Here is a 16266-nt window from a genome sequence, read left to right as displayed (position 1 = left end):
CTGGGCATTAAGCAAAGATTGCTGCAGCATAATTGGATTAATTTAGAGACTGACTTTGAACAGCATAATTGATTTGAATTTTATTCTGTTTTCTCTAGCCACTTTTTTTCACTAAGAATCGTGTGAGCCTATGAGCCTGGGCATGGACTCAAGTCTTCTACAGGAAAAGCTTTCATGAGTGGGAGCCCCTCCTTGCTAAGTAGATACCTTCATCAGTGCTCCACGCATCCCTCCACTGGGGAGGGGCTCCTGCTGGGCTTCATGCCCCTTCCTTCTGCCACCCTTTGCAAGGGCTTCGGCTGCCAGAGGAGCCATGAACCGACTCACTTCTCCACCATCACTGCAGGGCTTGCTTCGTGATGCAGGAAGGGTTTTGTTCTCTGGCACAGGGTCTGTCACTGCTGTGACACCTGGGGACTGGCCTGCCCAGCTGTCCCCATATGGACCCTGCTTCAGGGATGCTCTGCAGCACTTGTCTAACATCACAGGGGCCTTTCCTGGCATTTAACTGCCTTGCTGCCGTACCCAGCACAGCAAACTTTGTGTCCTGCCATGGTTTCTGACTGGGTTTTGATTCTATGTCTCACAGATGTGAGTGTGGAGTGGGGCGTGCCCCGTGGATGCTGCAGCAGGGCCTGTGGGTGCCTGGTCAGGGCCCTGAAGAAGCATGCACTCATCAGGGATCCCCAAAACATGCTTCATGGTTCACTGTAAAGCTTTCTTTTTCTTTGCAAAACATCTTCTCTTGGCTTCCACCACACTTCTTCACTGATTGTTAGAGAATGAAAAGGTTTTTAATTATAAATTAGAATAATTATGAAAATCCTGGCTGAGTAGCATGGCTGCAGACCATCCTCCTGAGTAGCTTTGAGTTCCCTGTGCCATTTCAGCTCCTCTCAGCTGGCTGCAGAGGTGCTCAGTGTGTGCCCTTTCTGCTATGGGAAGGGGTTTCTCTGGGATATTTGGGCAGTAGTTACCTCAAAGATGGAGCTGCCCAGGACAGGGATAGGATCCTAGTGTGAGTCACTCAGGCTTGTAGTACCTGTCACAACTTACACACAGCTCATGGGACTTTTGCATTCCCAACAAGCCCAGGGTTGCCATCCCTCTAATTTCAGCAGAACCAGGATGTCCTTGCCCCAACTTTGGAGAGCACCTGGCTCTCATATTCATGTGTAGCAGCACACTGCTGTGACCACATCCCATCATGACCTCTCAAAGTAGGAAAGGAAAAGGGATACGACTGTGTTGCTCTTTCCCATCCCAGTGCCAAGAGACAACAGAACTAAAAGCAGTGTTGGACCTTCCTATTGTTTTGGTGAAAGGGAGTGGTGCTGCCCAACATACAATTCAGTCCTCTGAAAGCCACCAGATTTTGGGCCTGCAGCAACTTGGTATCCTATTTCCAAATAAATCAGAGATAGAATGAATGGAGACAAATCCCACTGCCCAGTGATGCAGTGATTTCTCCCTTGGAAAATCAGCTGCTCCCCAGCTGCCAGCATCTGCTGCGCCCATCAGCCTTGGGGTGCACGCCCCCTGCCTGCACTGCTGCCTGCAAGTGCCACAAGACAAAAATACCTGTCCTGCTGCTTTTCCATACAAAACTGCATATGTGCACTTGCAGGTGGAATTCATGTTCTTTAGTACATAAAGGCCATGATTGTAGGACTGCTCATGAAAACATAGTTGCTATACGGCACACAATGTATTTTCCCACTTCTCCTGTTTGGTATTGTCTTGTAATAAAGTTCTGGATGGTTTAGTTGAGTTAGAGGAATATATCCACACCAACAGCATTAGCCTTTTCCTTAGAGTAATGTTTTGCTGGAATAACATCCAGCAAACTGATGCCCAGGAAGCTTTTCCTTCCAATATCTGAACAATAGTTCTTAGGGGTCAGCTTTGCCGGCTTTGCCAGTTTTTCTCTAACCTTGCTGCTTGTACTCCTCAGATGCCAAGATTGTCACAAACACTTCAGTTTTTTGTGCTCTTAGCTTTCAGGCTTTTGTAGGAGACACACATTTGATCATTTGCCTTTTGGGTTTTGCTTCCAGCTTCCCAGATTCTCCTTCGTAGCACAAAGCCAGGAAGAGAAAATGGGACTGCAGAATGCTGTTGGACACACGCAGTGCCCCACAAAAACTCCTGTCTCCAGTGCCTGGGAAACTTTGTCCCTTGCCCATATTCACCTATTCCTCCTCTTCTGTCTTGGTTACTCATGCTCCCCTCCTTCCAGGCACACTTCTTTCATGCAAATGTTACAATTGTGCAAGCTATAACACACTGGAAGATTTCATTTCCGTCTTCCACAAACATCTAAACTTATCCCCAACTACCTAGCTAATCTGTCTGTAAGATCCAAATGTCCCCAACGTTTGGGGGTATGTGGGTTTGGGATTCTGATTCAGGCTTATATAGAGAGAACATTGAAAGGTCACTGTGTTTTAATTCATCCAGCAAATGGTGCTACTGTAGGAATGTGCTGCCTGAAACCAGTATCTACTTGCAAAACTGGTGGGACTAATTCAGGTCTGACAGAGTTTTATGTAAGTATTGTTTTACTTATAATGTTCTATGTACTTCTCATCACTTCTCTAAATCCCACCAAAGACAGGTTTTCTCACAAGACGATGCCTTGGCACATTCACTCAATGATACTGACTTCCCAGTGGCAGCAGGGGAATAAACCATGACATTAAGCTGTCCAATCGATTGCCCTCCTGCCTGTGTTATGTGCATTATTTCCCACCGTGCACATTCAAAATTACACCCTGTGACCATTAACGCAGTGGGTGCTGTTAGACAATGAAATGTTAGACAGCAGCACACTAATAAAAGGTTTAATGAATAACATGATATCCTTAGCAGCAGCTACAGAAGAGTTGGTCTGGGGGAACAGGGACTGTGAGCTGGGAAATGTTGTACATGAAACAGGGACATCTGTGCTAATAAGCAAATGCTCCTTTATCACAGGGCTGGTGTAGAAACATCGACCTGGAGAGAAAACTGAGTTAGAGGAAAATATCCCCCTGTATTAGACAGGTGGAGAGAGCAGGCACTACCTCCCTACAACTCACTTTTTGATGCCATATGACTTAACATCTCAGCAGGACATTAATACCAAGAAATTTAACAAGAATATTTCTGCACTGCCAGGTTGCCAAGTGTTACTCCTTGCTCCCCAAATCTGCCATTCAAATATTACCTGCTGCTCTCTTCTGTTTTGTGAACATGACACAAAACTGCACTTCTTCCCAAGGATAGGTTTCAGCTGTGCAGCTGCCCTGTTAGGGCTTCTCACTCCCAGCTGACATCCTTTCACACCAATGCTCTTGTACTTGCCAGGCTAGAGAACTCTCATGGGCATCTTCTGGACAGCCTGGATTTGGCAAAGCTGGATTTGTGAAACAAGCAGCACCTTTCTCCTGGCATAGAAACATTTCTTGTTCAGGAAAGACTTGAATCAAGGAAGGGGAAGACTGACTTCTGATGGGATGGGAACTAATTCATGCCCAAAAGAGCCTCACAGTGAGTGAGAAGCAATTATGCAGCCATGGGCAGAGCAAGGGTATAAGGATGCCACCAACCAGGATCTGCACGTAAAACTGGCTCACCACTGCCTTGTGACATCCCTCTGGTGAGAAGTGAAAGGCTTTGGTAGGCCAGGAGGACATCAGCCACTTCCAGCTGGGCAGCTGAAGCTGCCCACTCCTGGCTGTTCTCTATTGCACATTTTTTCCTTGCCTGATGGGTACGCTCAGATGGATGCACACCAAGCATAGCCTCTGTAGTGAGAGATGAGTTCATCTGGTAATGCAGCTTTCAGACTCTTGAGTTTCTTTCTTTTCCATTCCACAGTCCACCTGTGCTTTCACCTCCTTAGCTGTCTTAGGAATTAAAAAAAAAAAAAAACAGAAGAGAGATTTTAAGTGCCCAAACCCAAAGTGCTGAAAAGTGTCTTGGATTGCTGACAGGAGGAATCAGCTGCAGGGGAAGATGTGCTTTGCAAGCCGTCTGAAAGTCTTTTCCACCAGCAAGGGAAAGGTGATAGTCAGTGGAGTAGATGGATGCTGAAGATGCACAGCTGCTGTTCTGAGGTAGGCTCAGATGTGACATGGTTTCCACAGCCCCTGGAGGGAGAAGACCTAAGGAAGATGCAGCTGATGGCCGTGTCCTGTAGACTCGGCACAGGGCTGCTGTGCATATGGGTCCTGTGGTGGGGCTCCTGCCTTGGTCTGAGAGGCTGGCTGAGAGCTTGGATCCAAGGACACAAAGCAAAAAGCAGCGGAATCAGATGGAATGTTCTTCATTTGCTATTCAATGTCAAGGAAAAGAAAGCTTTTCTGTGGGATGCAGCTATAAGATTATGAGAGACAAAGTTGAATTATTAAAACATTTATTCACCCAAGGATATGTTGAGCTCTCTGAGGACCAAACTTATCCACTTAATTAAAACAGAGAATCTCCCAAGCACCATTTGTATTGGAACTAAGTGACATATTTAATACTTCTGTCCTGAAAGGGTCATACATATCCATAGTGGTATATCTGAAAAGATAAGAAGCTTTTCTGACTTCTTGCTGTGCTCCCTGCCAGAAAAGCACCAGCACCTGGTGTGAAGACAGCCTAAGGAGGAGGAGGAGGCTGTTGCCTACAGGCTTTGCATCTTACAATTATCAATAGCAATAGTAGTTTGTGCTTCAGCATGAACAGTTTGATTGTTGTGAAGGAGCAACAACATCCAAAATCTGACAGGCAAACAGTCTTGGGGGTTAAAAGATGTTGGTCTCCTGTAGAGAAGGGAAAAGAAGGAGGACCCAGCTCTTCTGACAGTCCTTGGTCAAGGTTTCTCCCTCATGATTACTGTCAGTAGAGACCTGTCACTGCAATTCACTTTTTCAAGACTTCCCCAGCATATGTAGAAGGGACAGAGAAGAACTGCACTGCTTAAAGAGCAGACTTAGAGAAGGATGGGTGTTTTGTCATTGCCTATTAAACCTACACAGCTTTGCAATACGGTTACTGTCTGCCAGCTCTGGTGAGAGTTTGGCTCAGGAAGATGGCAGCGGTGCCTCAGGAGGAAGGTCTGTCTCCATTCTGCTTCCCAGGCTCCTGGTGAGACACAATGACTCACGGAGGACAGCTCAGTGGAAGGGGACAGCACATGGAAGGAACCTGTGGACACAGCTGTCTATCCCACAGATAGGGCAACAAAATGCACTTTTACTTCTTTTGTTTCAGGTTAGCATCTGCTGTACCTTTAAAGTGCCTCTAAACCCACCCAGTGACTAAGTCATTCCAGCTTCATCTTGGGATGGAGATCTTTAGAAGCGCCATATATAGATAGCAGATACCAGATATGGTTCCTTGTCTTTTCAGGGAACAGAGTTAGGATGGAGAGTGGAGAGAAAAGAGAATTGATCATCCTCTGCCAAGTGAGCTCTGACTCATGGGGTGGCAGCACAGGCTCTGTGGGCATGAGACCTGCAGGGGGTTTAAAAGGGCCCATACAAGTCAGCAATGTCAAGTACTGCAAACACATCAAACCCACCCTCTGCTCAGTGCACACAACAGAATCTGAATCAAAATCAGCCCCCATGATCTGAGTGCTCTGGGGTAAGGGTCTCTGCCAACCCCACCCTCCCCTGAGATCAAGTCACAGGGCATTTCTGCCACTCTCCAGAAAAAAGAGAAAGTCACGAAGAATGAGAGGAGTGAAAGGAATAATTTGCTGTTCCAGAAATAGAGTCTGTGCAAAAGAGAGCTTGACTCTTTTCTGTTCATAGTTCACGTCTGTTTCTCCACAGTTCTAGCAATCCTGTGTTCCAGGTACCTGACATCCATCTCAAACCCTGTTCCCAAATAAAATCTCAAGTGGCTCAAAACCCCATCACATATTTACTAAAATCCACACTCTCATTAACATGTGGTATGGGATTTCTCAGTACAGTGTCTGGTTCTGGACTAGAAAGAAAACCTTCTGACAATCACGCATCCTAAAGTTTCAGCTCCTTGAGAAACTCAGGTTTGAGGGTCACACCTGCTATATGCCTCCACTGTCTAAGCCAGCAATCATGCTCCTTGTACTCACTTTTTTTCTTTCTACTTCCCCTAAAAAAAGAAAAAAAAGAAAAAAAAAAAAGGAAAGGAAAAAAGGTATCTTTTTTCTGTGAGGTGACTGAGCAAAGGCTGTGGACTCTCCATCCTTGGAGACATCCAGACACGGACATAGACATGAACAGGTCCATGGGATTAGACCAGATGACCTCCAGAGGTCCATGCCCACCTCAGCCATTCTGTCATGCATATATTGATGACAATAGATTGACTCTTTCCTTGGAGGAGAAAGGTAACAGGATTCACCTGGGCCCTGAGAATATCCAGGAAAGCAGCTGACCTGGTTCTTGGGACAATGACTTAACAGCTGCTGGGAATGATTGAGTTGATCTTCATGGGAGGCCAGACGAGAAGCAAAGGTTTTTCCATTTATGGTTATGAGCTGTATGACACTGAGGAATAAATTTCTAGAAGAAAGATATTCCTTTTTCTGCATGGAAGCACTCACACGCAGCCTACAAAAAAGCAGTATTTTCACTTAACTGTACTATTTGTTACTGCTGTTACTACAGGTCATCTCTCTCTGTGTGTCTCTCTCAAAGCCAAGTCAGCAGAAGGAGCACAGGATATGCAGCTGCAGCCTATCAGTACAAGTATGTATGCCTGCTGTAGGTGATGCTGTTTGGGGGATTGGGTACTGCTGCTTCCCATTCCTGGGAGAGGGAAGGGAGAGGAAGCTGGGCTCCAAAAACTTCCGAAATGATAATGGAAGGTGGGATTGGATAGGAAAAACAAATGTACAAAAAGCTTTCCTGCAGGTAGTGAGAATTTGGAGTCTTCTCATGAATTTTCAGCTACATCATGAGATCCACTTCCTCAACAAGACCACTATGTATTTATTTTTTGATTTGTCACCTACTGCACTATAGTAAAATTAGGCAGAGCTAAGAAATCTTTAGGTACAGATCCAGGTTTGTGTATGTGTATTTTCACACTTGTAAGACAGTCACCTATTCTGCAAGCAGTAGTGCCAAGAAGGAAAATCGAGACTTCCCACCCTTCACAGATGATGTTACTATCTAACACTGAGAAAACTCAAGGCCTAATTTACATATGCACAAAACTCAACAGTGAAAGTATCTGCACGCTTGGAGCTTTTCGCATCCCAGTGCTAAGCAACAGCTCCTTCGTCTTCCCCTGTCCCCAGCACAGGCACAAGAAGAAAAGCATGGCCACTATGTGATGCTTTTTGCTTTTATCACAGGTCCCGCTATATCCCGCCTCCCTGGAAACATTTGAGGCCAGGTAGGACCAAGCTCTGAGCAACCTGCTGTAGTTAAAGATGTCCCTGCTCATTGTAGGGAGGATAGACTACGTAACCTTTTAAAGTCCCTTCCAACCCAAACTATTCTATGATCCTCATCAGAGCTGTGATGTCTTCTCATTCTCTTAAGAACTGGTGAGGGCAAGTCAAGGAGAACGTAGAACTGTTGGTCTTTAAATCAAAATGATGGCTCTTACCAGTTCTTAAATAACCATGAACCCTTAGTAGCCATCTTTCCTAACCATCAGTGACAGTACATGCTTAGAAAGCTTGATGAAGCAAGGTCCCCTTTCTGTGCTCATTTCCACACCTGGTACCCTTTCAGAAACCAGTACTGCCCAGTGAGTTCAACAGCCTCCCTGGGAGTCTGGTTTCCATGTCAGAGTGCCCTCACTGGCAGCAGATCCTTGTTAGTTACCTAATGTATAGAAGTAAGGGAGAAAGGGAGGATAAAACACCCAGTCAAAACATCTAGGTCACATAGTGAAGAGTTAAACTCATTTCACAAAGCACATTTATTGTTTTTCCTAGGATACTCCTGCACTTTCACAAAAGTGTAAGCTAGTGGGAGTGAGTGACAACTTCATACATCCAGAGACTTCTTGCTGGCAGGGTAGAATGGGCATTTAACATACCATCTATTAAATCTTCAGTTTCCACTTCTCTCTCCAACCTGTGCAGAGACTGGTGACCAGTGCACTCAGCACAGCCACCTGACTGAGCAGGAGCCTACTTTTCAGCAGAAAGCAGGCTTGATGCCTTCTGGGCTGCTCTGGCAGTGAGCAATGAGTTGGTGGCTCTCAACCCTCCCTGTGCTAGCTCCCCCCTACTCCAAGGACTGGAGAGCAGGGACTGTTAAGAGATACTGGAGTGCTGACGGCTTTTAGGACTCCTGCCCAGACCAACCCCTCCCACCAGTTAAAACCATCATCCATAAAATAACACTGGGAGGAAGATCCAGCCTTTCTCACCAGAGAGCTTGTCCACAGAGAATCCCCCCACAAGCACTATGAGGCAGCTGAGATGCCAGGGATGCACCACCCAGAAAAGCCCGGCTTTGCTTGCTGGCTGTTTACATTCAGAGCTTAAACACTGCCCCAGAGCTGCGTGACTGGCAAAGACCATCAGCCAGAACAAGTCTGCTGAAATTTGCACTGTCAAGTCATTTGCAGCATCACAGTGACCCAGAAAGCAGATGTTATTTCACATTATTTCAAGTGAGGTTTTAAGAAAACACAAAACATGCCCCACAACCACTGGCATTTTAGTATTTAATTGCAAGGAGTCATCCTCTGGTAGTTGGGGATGCTCCACTCAGGTTGCTGAAAAAAAGAAAAGTATTTTGACTTCCCATTTTACAAGCATTATTCTTTTTCTTCTGTTAAGAAAAATCACTTGGAGACATCCTGCTTGTTTTCATGGAGAGCTACAGTAGGCAGGGCACTGTACCATTCAGCTGTGTGGTACCTGTGTAAATGTCCAGGAAACCGCGCATTTTCCCACAAAATTCACTATTTTTGTCTGTGGATGCTGACTTTGAGAAAATATTAGAGCCTTTTCAGATTAATACTGCTTTTCAACTTCAGAATGCAGTCTTCCTTTTATTGTCATTATGAAGCTTTAAAATTAGAGTGCTATTTGTAAGGCAGCTGAGATTCTACTGAAATGTTCTGTTTTACTGCTAAATGGAAAAATTAAGTATTTCTGCACCAGAATGTACTTACTTTTAACCATGACATGCAAACTAAAGAGTTTTCTTTTGCAAACATATTGTTAAAAGGATTTAATTTCCCAGTTGCTAACAACTGAGAATAAACCATGGTCCTAGCCACAGAAATTGAGTATCAGAGCAACAATTCTTATGGTAATTTCAGAAGCCAGTTAAAGACACCTGAGAAAAGTCAGATGTTAGAGTTCATGAATCTTTTGAGCCAGTGTTTCTCTTCTGTCCTTCAGCTACTTGCCTGAACCTACAAATTTGCACCTGCTTTCAATGTTTTTCATTATTTTCATGCAGAATAAAAGGAAAGATAATACAGAAAAGTGCCTTATGTTTGACAGAAGGAAATGAACAGGGAAGAGAAACAACGCATACAAAATGAACCTTTATTAAATGAAAGAAAATCTGTTTTGTGGGTCAAATATGAAATAGAATATACAAAAACTTTACATCAAATCTCTTGTCAAAGAAATTAAATTCTATTTAGACTGAAGTAGCACTTGTTCCTTCCAAGACAACACAAATGGATGAATATGCATCTTGTGGCAGTACAGTAGCACATAGTGTGCTGTGCTAAATTTCTGGTTACAGAGAAGGAAAGTTAAAAATCTAAACGATGTCTCTAAAGAACCCAGCTATTCAACAAAGTAACCTAAAAACATGAATGTTGACCACTATGTATTCTCTTACAAGCAAATGACAGGTGGGTCAAGTGCAGAGTTCACAAAGCTTGCATATCATGTTCTCTGTTTCTATACAAATATAAATAGTTCTTTTTTATTTCAAAAATCCTTTTATATTTGATAGCTCTCTTTCTGGAAAAGGATGACCAGCTCATCAGGTTCCTGCTGTACTACCCAGACAATTCCATCTCCTTTATCTTCTCCTGTTTTTGAAGATTGTAACCCACAAACCACAGCCTGCAGTATTTTTAGAAACTATGTGTGTTTAATCACAAATCTTTGTACCACTGTCCTGTACACGAAGGCTCTGCAGAGCACCTAACATGTCTTTGGCATAGCACACCATGTCCCATTTAACACTTTTTTTCTGCTTAAAAAAGTATATATTCCTTTAATAAAACAACTTAAAAACATCTATTTCTGATTTTGTAAAATAACGTATCACCTCTTGAGCTGTTTTGCAAAATATACACAACACATTTTGGAAAAACATTGAGAACTGACATAAGGGACTCATCTGAAGTCCGACCTGTTTATGAGAAGTAAAATATAATTACAAATTCTGTCTTCTGCATGAATCTCACATGAAGTCGTTCAATTCAGCTTCAAGTGCTGCTGCCATTTCATCCGCTTCAGAACTGCTTCCTTCCTCATCTTCATTGCTGGATTCTTTACTGGATTCACTGGCAGCATCATCTACATCCAGTTTGCGCTTGTGACCCCTGGAAGGACAGACAGAAACAAGGCCCATGAATGGAAGTATCTCAGTGCTTACGAAGAGATTCATATTCAACTTGAGAAAAAGTGAGGCTAAAGAACTCATCTTCTTTCAGGCCAAGACAAAAAGTATAGCACTTGCTTTTACATGAACTTAGAGCAGCCAGTTCAGACAATTCATTTTTTAATTGCTGTTAGGTACTGTCAGTGGTAGGTGTAAAGAACAAAGTAGTGTTAATTTGTTTTTTTTTTTTTCTTCTGAAGAAAGCATGAGACTGTTTGAAAATAATGAGTAGATTTACATTCCTCTTGCATCCCAGAAGAAAGAAGAAAGCCATTGTGTGAAAGAGATATTACCAAAATACAAATGCTATATGATTTTGAAATATTCAAGTTTCTGCTTTTTAAATGAAAATAAAACCGTAACTGATTAACCAAATCTCACTGCACCAGCATCTACACTTTCATGCTTCCAAACTTTGGGGTCCCATCCTTCCCTTTTGTGTCTCTTTGGATTAGTACTGCCACGCTGAACAACACATTTCTTCGCATCTCTGGAGAATGAACCAGTTTAAACAGGAAACTGATGTGCACCATACCCTGCTGAAAGAATCATGTTCCTGGCTCTGAAAGATCTCCAAGGAAAATCTAGCGCTTCAACTGGGATGTAGCCATAAGCAAAAGAATTTGGATTTGTGGAATCCTAAAATCTCTTTTCCTTGCCAAAGGGAATTTTATATCCGACGTGTACTTCTGAGACAAAAATAAAGTTGAGATTTTTGCATTGCACAGAATTCATAATGAGATGTAGAAACACCTTCAAAATCCTTCTGGATAAATTGTTCAAATTTCAAGCAGAAAAATACATGCAGAGGGATAGGCGTTTCTCAAATAACTTTTCTTGCTGGGTGGGGTTTCATTATGAAGAGAATGCACCCACTTGCAGTCATGAAAAACTAATAAAATGACCTACCTATTTTAGCTAAAAGCAGTAATTTAACAATAATCCTGTTACTTCTGAGAGCACAGAGAAATAGCATGTAGAAAGAAAGACCTTTAATAAATACTGACATGAATGATACATATCCAAAAGAAATAACGGCAAATATTAACAGTCAAACTTGGGAGCTCATAAGCAACGCTGAAATACAAAGAATTTTTTTTTTTTTTTTTAATACAGACAGTTTTATTGCTGTTTTCCAAGAAAGAGGAATGTTCATTAGCCCAGACTGCTTGGTTTGTGGGCTGGTTGACTGACACCTGACCTGCCCTTTCTCAGCTTTTTATTTAGGAAGATGGACAAGGTGTGGTGGGAAGTCAGAAGGGAGTCCAAATGAAAATGGGAAATGAACAGTACTATGTTCATCTTCCCTTTCTGCTGCAGACGTCGGACAAAAAGAGACACTGTTGCTGCTTTACAGAGCACTTCCTCTCACTGATGTCAGGTGAGTTTTGCTGTTCAGCATAAGGCGGTAGAAGTAATATTCCTGGGAGGCAAGGCTGAAAGCCTGGGATACACTCTGGGCCCTAAACCCCTAACAAGGAAAAATGGGATGAAGTAAAAGTGTTACCTGAATACTTTGTTACTGAAACCTAACTGTGGCATGCTGAAGGAGTTTCAGGGCACTAAATGTAGCCTAATTCACAATAAAAAAGCAGTTTCTCAGGCATAATAGTGATTATTTCCACACAGCCTCTATTAGCATGCAGTTTGGACAAGGAAGCTCCCATGCTTAAAATGCCCAGTTGGAAGAAATCTCAGCACATTTTCATTAAAAGCTATACAAATGTATGGAGCCTTAGCAACACTTGCTGACTACACGATGATTTGAGCCTTCAGAACTACAGCGCTATTTCAGGCATTAATGATACTATTAACAAAGAAAAGATAATTGGGAATTAAAGAAACCTGAAAGAGTCTTACTCAGCAAAAGAAATGAGTAGTGCATCTTTAACAAGTAGTGGATAAGAAGTACACAGCCAGTGCTAACTGTGAAATTAAGTAATGAAGGGAATCTATACCACAATGCTTGCGGCTGAAAACATTTATATTGATCTGTTTGTAAAGCTGCATCCATGGAATCTGATGGTATTTGCCCACTGAAAAATGAAATCAGCAAACTGACAGCTGTCGTTTACACATATGGAACATGTACACACAACTGCAGATACTGTATTAAAGGATGTGTCAGGACAATCAGGCTTTTAGAGACAGCCCAAATACTGTAAGTTTACTGGGACATAAATCAATAGCACAGATCTCATAGAAAAGAAAAAAAAAAAGGGTTTATGAATAAATACAAGAAATAACAGCTCACTGAAATAATACCTCACTGCCAGTTAATTATTTCTTGAAAGTGCAGAACAGTTAATTTACAAAATAATTACAGCAAAGACTGGCAAAAATATTAATTTATGTAAGAAAGTAACTTTTTAAATTTCAACGTACTTCACAGCAACTAGATTTCAGTGAAGACCATCAACAAAATACAGGGATCTGAAGTACTCAGTGCGACTAATTGATTAAAGAATGACGTTTTGGGCTACAAAAAGACTTTCCAGAAACCTTAATGGATGCCTCTCCCACATTTCATCCCTCATTAAGTTGTATTAAACAGTATCTTTGGGAATCCAAAAGCCTGACCATTATCTATTTTGTCAGTTCTTGTTGTTTGAGCAAGGCTAGAATGACAGTTCTGTTCAACCTTGATATGAAATATTAGTCACTCATGGAGAGGAAAAAACCATAGAAGTAAACTGAGCTAAGTATTAGTTCTCTATAGAATAAAATAAAAAAAAAAATCTCTCCTCAATGTTAGCATTTTTTTATTACGATATAAGAATCTTTCAGTATTCGTGTACTGTAAACTGCAGTTTCACAGGTATTCAAAAAACATTTAAATGAGTATTATGGCATCAAATAAAAAGCCAAATCTGACAGAAGTATGGAGGAAGGACATCAGGAACACAGAGCTGCATTTTTTCTTTGCAAATTCAGAAAAGAGAGAACATTCTGTTAATAATTTCTGCCTTCAGAGAAAAAGCAGTATATCCCCATGGCAGTGTATCTATTAACATAACAAATGATTTAAAATGTGTATTTTCCTCACTGTCTTTCTTCACTGTGACCATTCTTTGTGATTTCCCGTTTCAGGGCCATAGTGGGTAGCACTTTTGAGTGGAAAAGTTAAGCTCATACAGGATTCCTTCTTACTATTTAGAGAAAATGATTCAGCAGCATTGCAGGCTTCCATTAGCCTGATTTGCATTTTTATAACGAATTTTGCTCAACTGCTATTAAAAGCCAAATATGTTGATAATAACTGAGTATCTTTAACCTCACATTTGAACAACTGCCAAAACACTGAATGCAGAACTCGAAATATTTGACAACTCTGAAAAAACTTCTACAACCCAGATTTCCTTTTCCTTTGCGTTAAGTATTTTTGCTTTGTAATACTCAGTACTAGCAGGCCCATCAGTTCATGTGCTGGAAAAATCCTTTCAAAAGAGAACTACATTTCAAAAAAATCTCACTTATTTAAGTGAATTGCCAAGTGATTTAAATAAACTACAAGTGTAACTCACAATGATATTAAAAATAAAAATAAAAAACTATTTGTAATTATATACATACAAAAGCGGTTTTAAGGAAAATTTCATTTACAGAATGCTAATGAGGAATAGTGATTTTCCAAATGAAGAGACAGGTTTACAAAGTTGCAATAGCATAAGGCATATGCCTATAAAAATAGCACAGAAAAAAATTCCTGAAAATGAAAATTTATTTAGCTCTTGATCAGTTAAAATGACCTCCAAAATCTGATTACAACATACAGGTTGAATTAAAACTGCATTCTTATGAATTCACTTTAAATTTAGTTCACTAAGAGTGCCATAGGGAACAAAGTAAAAGAAGTCCAGTATTTCTTGTTTCTATTATCTTAAGGCCTTAATTTACAATTGGATGGAAATAATGTTGGAAAAACACTCTTCTTAACTGAAAAGCAGATTGTCTCTGGTTTGTTTTGCATCCCAATGGCACCCCTTTAAGAAATACAGTGCTACATTAAAATAGAAACATTTAATTAGCAAAGGAACTCAAAGGGCAACATAATCCTTGCTTTAAACAAAACAAACTTAAATCTTTTCCAAACCTTATTTTAAACTTGTAAATGAAAACTACAGAAGGTATTTAAATACATGTTCATATATCCTTTAAACTCCACAAATATCCACAATCCTCATCAGTATTCTGATAATGAGTAAACCCTTCATGTTTTGCAAGTTCACCTGACTTTTTTCAATAGCTCTTAAAATCAGTACAATAACAAAGTAGAGTCTGCAGACTAAATGTGTTTATTAGTCTTTTACAAGCAATCAGCTTGCAGCATTGACATTGTAAATTAGGACTTCAATTTGCTACCAAATACAGCCAAGTTTCTCTCTAATGAGAACACTCACACAGCAGCCCTAAGTAGTTTGGAAGGCAAAGGTCTGGAAAGGGCATTTTGAAACTGCCTGCTGCCTTCCAACATCATCACAGCCCTGCAACACAACCTACACCCAGGCATAACTCTGAAGCTCCATGTGGAAGGTCTGTCCTGGTTTCCATAAACACCTGGACCACAGCTTTCTGTAAACTCCTTCCACAATGGAAATAAAGTGATGTGACATTTGGTAATGCAACTAGAATTTGATGTCCTTCCACAGGAATTTGACTATGGGAACAACATATTCAGATAAACTAGTTCTCTGTCAATATTCTTCAGTTATGAAGAATTAGGGCTGGTTATCCAGTAAAACTCTTGTTCAACCCATTCTGAAGATGCCAGCCGAGTACTTGGCTAACAGGCTTCAATGCCTTGAGTTTTGAGAACACACAAGCCAAAAATCAACGTTGTGAGCATTAATATGTTACATGAGACAGACAGACAGACAAGATGGTTAAATTTTCAAAGAGATGTTTCAAGTTTTACGTGTTTTTGTTTTTTTTTTTTTTTTTTAAACATAGGATACATGGCAATATCTTTAAGGTCCCTTCCAAGCCAAACTACTCTGATTCTATGCCCTTCTATGTACACTTAATACAAGAGCGAGCAATTGTCCATAGCCTGCCGGTGTAGTCAGGTGTCTACCCTCTAGCAATTTCCCTCGTACATCCGTGCAGGAACACTGGATTTTCTGTCCCAGTGCTCATCACCGGGATGATGAGCACTAGCAGAGCAGGCTGCCAGGCACAGTTGTGGGAGCAGCAAACAGCACTGCCCCAGCACTACTGGCAAGCTGCAGAGTGTTTTCACTTTATGCTTGTGCTGGGACAAACAGGACACTATTTAGCTCTGCAGGAACAAACGCCAGCCACCTCATGTATCTCCTCAAGAACTCATCCAATACTGTCTTCAGGATTACAGGATGATCCAGAAATCTAATATGCAGAAAAATGCACTGAGAATGTTCCCTGCACACTCTTGGGGTGCAGAGAGAGCCCCTGCAGTTGGAGGAACAGTGTGCTTTCATGCTTCTCACAAAAACCTCTTCCAGGCACCCACCAATTCCAACTGACATCTCCAAAGAGTGTTTTAACTAACACAACAATAAAGTGAGAGCTAATTAAATTCTGTACACCCTCAGTACCTTTCTGCTTTAAAATTTAGCACACCTGTGCACAATTCCAATGGTGAGAAACTATCTTGGAAACTGAAAACCATCCTACAACAGTTTTATAGGTGCTGAACCAAACACTGAACGAAACACTAAAT

General features: G+C 41.5%; 1 protein-coding gene across 2 annotated transcripts in view; it reads right to left on the bottom strand.

The window, feature by feature from the left end:
* Positions 1-9476: 9476 nt before the first annotated feature.
* The window catches only part of CTDP1 (CTD phosphatase subunit 1), a 101170-nt gene continuing 94380 nt past the window's right edge, over positions 9477-16266 (bottom strand). For both annotated transcript variants that reach the window (XM_066189602.1, XM_066189613.1), the window contains exon 13: positions 9477-10509. In XM_066189602.1, the coding sequence (XP_066045699.1) occupies positions 10368-10509 (142 nt within the window). In that variant the 3' untranslated portion in view covers positions 9477-10367. The remainder of the gene's footprint in view (positions 10510-16266) is intronic.

This window comes from Chamaea fasciata, unplaced genomic scaffold (genome assembly GCF_029207755.1).
Source record: "Chamaea fasciata isolate MVZ Bird 193981 ecotype frontalis unplaced genomic scaffold, bChaFas1.0.hap1 SCAF_1, whole genome shotgun sequence".
NCBI classification, from domain to species: Eukaryota; Metazoa; Chordata; class Aves; order Passeriformes; family Sylviidae; genus Chamaea; species Chamaea fasciata.
Note: the sequence above shows the minus strand (reverse complement) of the source record. Positions and strands in the feature narration are given on the sequence as shown.